The sequence below is a fragment of the Coenobita brevimanus genome, chromosome 68 (assembly GCF_032717465.1).
Source record: "Coenobita brevimanus isolate Jiangsu-jjx chromosome 68, ASM3271746v2, whole genome shotgun sequence".
NCBI classification, from domain to species: Eukaryota; Metazoa; Arthropoda; class Malacostraca; order Decapoda; family Coenobitidae; genus Coenobita; species Coenobita brevimanus.
In genome coordinates this window covers 892501-900365 of record NC_137021.1, presented here as the reverse complement: position 1 = coordinate 900365, position 7865 = coordinate 892501, and the positions used below count along the sequence as shown (strand labels likewise).

The 7865-nt window shown below is 40.7% G+C and overlaps 1 protein-coding gene across 1 annotated transcript in view; it reads left to right on the top strand.

The window, feature by feature from the left end:
* The first annotated feature begins 5345 nt into the window (after positions 1-5345).
* Positions 5346-7865, top strand: part of LOC145405799 (uncharacterized) — a 17204-nt gene continuing 14684 nt past the window's right edge. The window contains exon 1 of the mRNA XM_080277035.1: positions 5346-5589. Coding sequence (XP_080133161.1) covers positions 5346-5589 — 244 coding nt within the window. The remainder of the gene's footprint in view (positions 5590-7865) is intronic.

Here is a 7865-nt window from a genome sequence, read left to right as displayed (position 1 = left end):
ATGATATGATATGATGATGATGATATGATGATGATGATGATATGATATGATGATGATGATATGATGATGATATATGATATGATATGATGATGATATGATATGATATGATGATGATATGATATGATATGATGATATGATATGATGATGATATGATATGATATGATGATGATATGATATGATATGATGATGATATATGATATGATGATGATATGATATGATATGATATGATATGATGATGATATGATATGATATGATATGATGATGATATGATATGATGATGATATGATATGATGATGATATGATATGATGATGATATGATATGATGATGATATGATATGATGATGATGATATGATGATGATATGATGATGATGATGATGATATGATGATGATGATATGATGATGATGATATGATGATATGATATGATGATATGATGATGATGATATGATGATGATGATATGATGATGATGATATGATGATGATGATATGATGATGATGATATGATGATGATGATATGATGATGATGATATGATGATGATGATATGATGATGATATGATGATATGATGATATGATGATATGATGATATGATGATATGATGATATGATGATATGATGATATGATGATGATGATATGATGATGATGATATGATGATGATGATATGATGATGATGATATGATGATGATGATGATGATGATGATGATGATGATGATGATGATGATGAGATGATGATGATGAGATGATGATGATGAGATGATGATGATGAGATGATGATGATGAGATGATGATGATGAGATGATGATGATGATGAGATGATGATGATGATGAGATGATGATGATGATGAGATGATGATGATGATGATGATGATGATGATGATGATGAGATGATGATGATGATGATGATGATGATGATGATGATGATGATGATGATGATGATGATGAGATGATGATGATGATGATGATGATATTATGATATTATATGATATATGATGATGATATGATGATGATGATATGATGATGATGATATGATGATGATATGATGATGATATGATGATGATATGATATATATGATGATATGATGATGATATCATATGATGATATGATATGATGATATGATGATGATATCATATGATGATATGATATATATGATATGATGATGATATCATATGATGATGATATGATAATGATGATGATATGATGATGATGATATGATGATATGATGATATGATGATATGATGATGATATGATGATATGATGATGATGATGATGATATGATGATGATATGATGATGATGATATGATGATATGATGATATGATGATATGATGATGATGATGATATGATGATATGATGATGATATGATGATGATATGATGATGATATGATATGATGATGATGATATGATATGATGATGATGATATGATATGATGATGATGATATGATATGATGATGATGATTGTTGATGATATGATGAAGATGATTGATGATTGATGATGATGATTGATGAATGATGATGATTGATGATGAATGATGATGATTGATGATGATTGATGATGATTGATGATGAATGATGATGATTGATGATGAATGATGATGATTGATGATGAATGATGATGATTGATGATTGATGATGATGATTGATGATTGATGATGATGATTGATGATTGATGATGATTGATGATGATGATGATGACTGAATTACCAGTTTGTACAGGCTTGTGGAAGCTGTTGCCTGAAGGGGGTAGGAGGGGGAGGCAGTGCTAATGTGTACAGTGTTGCGTGTGAAGTGCAGTGTAGCGTTGTGTGTGTGTGTGTGTGTGTGTGTGTGTGTGTGTGTGTGTGTACATTGTCTGTGTAATAGTGACAGAATCTGTAAGGACTGACAGCGGCGAAGTACAAGGTGTTAAAAAAGTCTCTAAGCAGTAGGAAACGGTAAGTGTGGTAGTGAGGTGTGGTAGTGTGAGGTGTGGTAGTGTGAGGTGTGGCAGTGTGTGGTGTGGTAATGTTAGGTGTGGCAATGTGAAGTGTGGTAGTGTGAAGTGTGGCAGTGTGTGGAGTGGCAGGATGAGGTGTGGCAATGCGAAGTGTGGCAGTGTGTGGAATGGCAGTGTGAGGTGTGGCAGTGTGTGGAGTGGCAGTGTGAGGTGTGGCAGTGTGAGGTGTGGCAGTGTGTGGAGTGGCAGTGTGTGGAGTGGCAGTGTGTGGAGTGGCAGTGTGAGGTGTGGCAGTGTGTGGAGTGGCAGTGTGAGGTGTGGCAGTGTGTGGAGTGGCAGTGTGAGGTGTGGTAGTCTGAGGTGTAGCAGTGTGTGGAGGTGCAGGGTGAGGTGTGGCAGTGTGTGGAGTGGCAGGGTGAGGTGTGGCAGTGTGTGGAGTGGCAGGGTGAGGTGTGGCAGGGTGAGGTGTGGCAGTGTGTGGAGTGGCAGGGTGAGGTGTGGCAGTGTGTGGAGTGGCAGGGTGAGGTGTGGCAGTGTGTGGAGTGGCAGGGTGAGGTGTGGCAGTGTGTGGAGTGGCAGGGTGAGGTGTGGCAGTGTGTGGAGTGGCAGGATGAGGTGTGGCAGTGTGTGGAGTGGCAGTGTCAGGTGTGACAATGTTGTTGTCGAGTAACCTCAGTCTGTCAGGCGAGCAGACCCACCAACCACAGGGAAGCTACTGTCCCTGCAGGGTTGTCCCATGCAGTGAACCGATGTCCCCTTGTGATAGACAGCACCTTCCACAGCGAGGCGCGGGAAAGTGTGTGGTTTGATCTCTCCACCCAGATGAAAGAAGTTTAGTCTCTTACTTTTTCATGACCTCTCTTTTTTTTTTTTTTTTTTTTTTCTTCTTAACCCCTTTTTAATCTACATAATTTCTTGCTTTTTCAGTGTCTTGTCTTCTTTGTTTTATATTTCTTCTTAGGACTCGTTTCCAGTTTCTTCTTCTTTTATCCTGTGAATTATCCTCTTATCAATTTTTATACTATTGTCTTGCCATATAGCTATAAGTTACTCTTTTCTCTTTTTGTAGGCCACCTCTCTTCATGCGTCTTATGCTTTCTTCCATTAATCTTTCTCAGTATTGTCCAGTTCCTTCCTCCTCCTCCTTCCCATTATCCAATTTTTCCCCACTTCCCATTTCCCTCCCTTAAGTGACAAGGATATGTGGGTGGGCAAGAGGAATGGGGAGGAAGAAGAAGAAAATGGGGGAGGGGGAGGGGGAAGGCAGTAAAAATGTCAATAATGCCACTTATCTTTCCCCTCTCCTTCCTCTCCTCCACCCACCCTTTCCCGTCCCCTTCCTCTCCCCCCTCCCCACCCATCCTCATTCCTCTATCTCTCTCCCCAGTTTCATTTCCCTCTGCATCGCCTCATTCCTTCTCTAATTTCCCCTATGATCCCCTTATTTCACTCCAAAGCTGCCCAGATAAACACACGCCTAATATCCAGACTCCAGCACTCTTCGTTATTCGTCCATTGATCGTATATTTTCGCCCCTTAATCATTGCATTTGAAGATTTCTCGCTCATCCCAGCCGTGTTAGGAGATTAGTTCAAGCCCCACCCACCAGATCAACGCTGCCCAATAGGGATGCTGCATCTCGGTAGCTCCCTCAGCCAATCACAACGCCCTTCGGGTCTCCTGGTCGTCTTATAAATAAAATCTTTATTTATACCATCATCTTGGACAGTTAGCGAGGTCTGAAGATACGCAAATAATCCCATGTTTAGCCACGTCACTCGGGGAGGTGGCGAGAATGATACATGTAAACAAACTTTCAGACATTTCGCCGCCTTGAGTTGCTTTGCCTCTCGTCTCTGGCATTTCGGGAGCAGCCGGGCAGGGAGAGGAGCAAGACGGATGATGCGGCCAGATCAGTCGACAAATGGTGAGGGAGGTGTTTGTGAGGGAGGGAGAGAAGGAGGAGAGAGAGACGGAGAGAAGAAGCGCGGTGATTTTACCTCCAGTGCTCAGCTGACAACGCCGAGCTTTACCAAGGACCGTGATACCAGAGGGAACTTGAAAGACGAAGAGAGGGAGAGAAGAGAAGGAAGAGGAAACGGAAAAAAATAATCTTCCTGGACATTTCTTGCCGACAGTGATTTTCCTGTGACCCCAAACTATTCTGTGGGCCGTGATATTTAAATGGGTTTGATAGACGAAAAGGGAGAGAAGAGGAGAAGGGGAATGTCGAGAAGATAAGGAAGACAAGGATAAGAAGAAATCACCAACGCTAATTCTACCTCTTATGATTCTTCCTGCTACGCCCTAAGTACTCCTGAATCGTGACATCCAAATGAAGACAGACGCAGAGGATTAAAGGAACAGGAGCAGGAATTCAAGGGGTGAAGAAAGAAGGAAGATGAGGTAAGAAGAGGATTAAGTCCTCACCATTTCTTATCCTCGTCCAGCACATCATCATTAATATAAAACCTCTACTGTGAAGTAAGTACTGGTTGCGATACTAATCACAAAAGAAAGCTTACTACTCATCAACGGAACTCGCATCCTGTCCCCAGTTTTCTGACAAGGGAATTTGGGTGTACTTCCGTTCACCTGCATCTTGAGAGTGATAGGAAGAAAGATATAACGAAAAAAACAAAAAATAAACAAAGGAAGCAGAGTTGAATGGGACAGTAATTATTACACACCCAAATAAATCACTTCAGAATACGTTAAGGATGCTTTGGACTGTCTAAACATTGCAAGGATTTAGAGGAGGGAAGGACAGGAGGACAAAAAAGAGAGGAAAGGGAAGAAAGAAGACGAAGAGAACTAAGGAAGAGGGAGAGAGGTAAGGGGAGAGAATATCGATGAAGGAGGAGAGTAAGAAAGACGAGGGAATGGGCATATAGGGACGCAGAGAGCAAATCGAGAAAAGCAGGAGAAAAAATGATGACAGGAAAATAAGTCACTCACCAAGAAAGAAAAGGATGCATGGAAAGCAGTCCCAAGGCAAACAAAAAATTAAGAAGATAATGTAATCCGCCGATATCAAGAACAGGAGAAAAAAAAAAACATATTGTCATCACACTAAGAAAAGAGGAAATAACGAAGGAATAATTTACCAGTCTCTAAAAATTAATCCGGAGCTGCTATCAGACGAGACGGAAAGGAATATAATTATTAATCACGAAAAGTCTATCGGATCAAGACAACAACAAAGAGATAATATCAGCATTATCCTAGGGAAGCGAAGACAACTCGAAGAAAAATTACCAACTCTTGAAAGAATGAGTTTGAAGTTTCAGTACGATAGTTTAGCTAAAGTATAAATCAGATCAATAAAGGGACAAGAAAAAGATAATCACCATCAGAAGAGGGAAAGTGGAGAACACTATTAAATCTTTCCAGTCCCCCAAAAGAATATAAACAAAAATGAGTTTGGACCTACTGTCAAACGAGGCACCGCTGAAAATGTTGACGACGCGACTGCAAGAGAAGGACACTGGCTCTCTCCTGGACGACAGGGCTGCCACCACTCCGGAGGGGCTTTGGCGGGCTTTTTTACAGGGCTCTCACCACCACCACAACCACCGCCATCACCACCACCAGTCGCCTCCGCCGCCGCCGCTACCTGTCGCAGCCACCGCAGCCGCCACAGCGAGGATGGAAACAACAGGTAAGAGAACGTAAACAACACAGGGGCTACGAGGATACGGTAGACTTACGCCTTGAATTAAGTGATATAATTTTTCCCCGTTCCTGCTACTTCACCCAGGAGAAACCTTTAAACCTAGGAGGGCAAGTTGTAGCCTTCATTAACCCTTTCACAACCACACGTTTTACTTAAACTGACATAAAAATCACCTGAAAAAAAAGAGGCTATAAAATGAAAGAATACGTCATCGGATTAAAAGGATCAAGGCGATGTCACACGAGCGATATTTCTGACAACTTTTCCTAGGCAACTTTTTCTTAAGGACATTTTTGGGGGCATATTAAAGAAAAAAAAAATGCTCGGACTTTTGTCGTCGTAGTCGCCAAGGGAAGTCACCAGCAAAACTCAAAAAATTCTCCCTAAGTTCAAGTTACCCGGGAGATGTTGTTGGAAAAATCGCTCGTGTAACACAGCTTGTACAAAATTTCTGAGCCGTAATTTCTTTAGCGCAGGAGATTTCGTCACACCTCTTCCTTAGCGATTTATTCTGAGTACATTAAATAGAAATATTCTCTTGCATCTTATTTTTTCCTTTCATATCTAAATATTCAGCACCAACGACGGGGGAAAGAATGTCAACAGAGAACCAAGCTCCTGATGACTTTTGAGATCCCGTAACAAATTTTCCTCCTCTATTTGGTTTCCCTGTGACATGTAAAATAGTTATATATTATTTATCAATTTTTAATATCAACATAATTTGGATCATTGACATACGAAAGGATATTAAGATGTAAACTGAAAAATACATCGCCGAGGAAGAGGCATTACGGTTTCTCCAAAACCACCTCGAATAGACCCGTAAAGCAAATGCAAGGGGGTACTTTAAATCCCAAATATATAATAGAAAATAAGAAATATAAAGGGATTCTGTATTTTGAATCTATAATATTTTTTCTCGAGGAAAAAAAAAAACATATCCCCATTAACAACTTCAAAACCGTTACGTCTTTTTGTATCTATTCATTTATCTATCTATCTGTCTATTTATTTATTTATTTATTTATTGCTGTTGTTACCTGACTTTTATTTAGCTTTGAGATGAGTCAAATCGTCTGGAGGAAACTGGACTATAATATAAATAATCGTAGTAAAAGGGTTGATAATGACAGCAGTTACCCCCTCCAGTACCAAAAGTCTCCAAGTTGAAAAAGAAACTTGCTTAGAAAATAATAGAGAAATAATAGAGATAAATGACAGAGAAATAGTGGAGAAATAATAGAGAAATAGTAGGGAAATAGTTGAGGTAAACTGAAGAAAGGCATGAACTTCCAATGAAGCGGTCAAAAATGGGTGTGAAGAAATGGGTGCGGCGAGCAAAGGGGTGGGCTGGATGGGCTGGGAATTTGGTGGGCGGAGGGGTTTGGGCGGGGAAATATGGGCTGTGAAAATGGGCATTAAAAAATAAATAAAAAAGGTTAAAAAAATGGGTGTGGTGGTCAAGGGCGTGGGCTGGATGGGCTGGATATCTGATGGGTGGCGGGATTTGGGCGGGGAAGTACAGGCTGTGAAAATGGGTGTTGTAGGATCATTATTAGTGGTTTGATTTTAGTGAAGGTGTAATTAAATTCCTCCTCCAATAGTGAAGTTCTCAGGGAAGGTTATAAGTGGATTTTGAAGATAAAGAAATAGATTGGATGAAGTGAAATTGTGACAAGGGTGAGGAGGGGCCAGGAGAACATATCTTGTGAAAATTGGTGCTGCTGGATGAGAGGTTTTAGTCAAGTAAAGGATTGTTTTAGAGTTTCCATGTACAGGATAAACTCACGAAGGTCTCTATTACCTAGTCTTGCGAGGCAGGTAAAATTAGGGTATTGAACTAAAGGGGTTAATTAAGTGAAAATGAGTCTTAAGAATCTGAGAGAGTTAAATCACTGTATACCCAATGCTTGGCTAATTTCTACTTCCTCTCTCTCCTCCACAGATCGCCCCCTCTCCCCAGACTCTCCTGTGCCCCCTCCTCCCCCCACCAGCTTAAGGGGAAGGTGCTCCCCCTCCCCGCCCCCCCACACACACTCAGGTGAGAGTCTTGCTTCCGGTGCCTTGTTGTGACTACCTGTTTGGGATTTGTGATGGGGAAAGGGATATGAGTTAGAGTTAGTTGCCTCCTATATGCATGTGTTTAGGTACAGTATCTGCATGCATATTCTCTCTCTCTCTCTCTCTGTCTCTCTGGATATTATATATATATATCCAGCCAAGGAGAAGCAAGACGATTTTCCACTTCATATTTATTT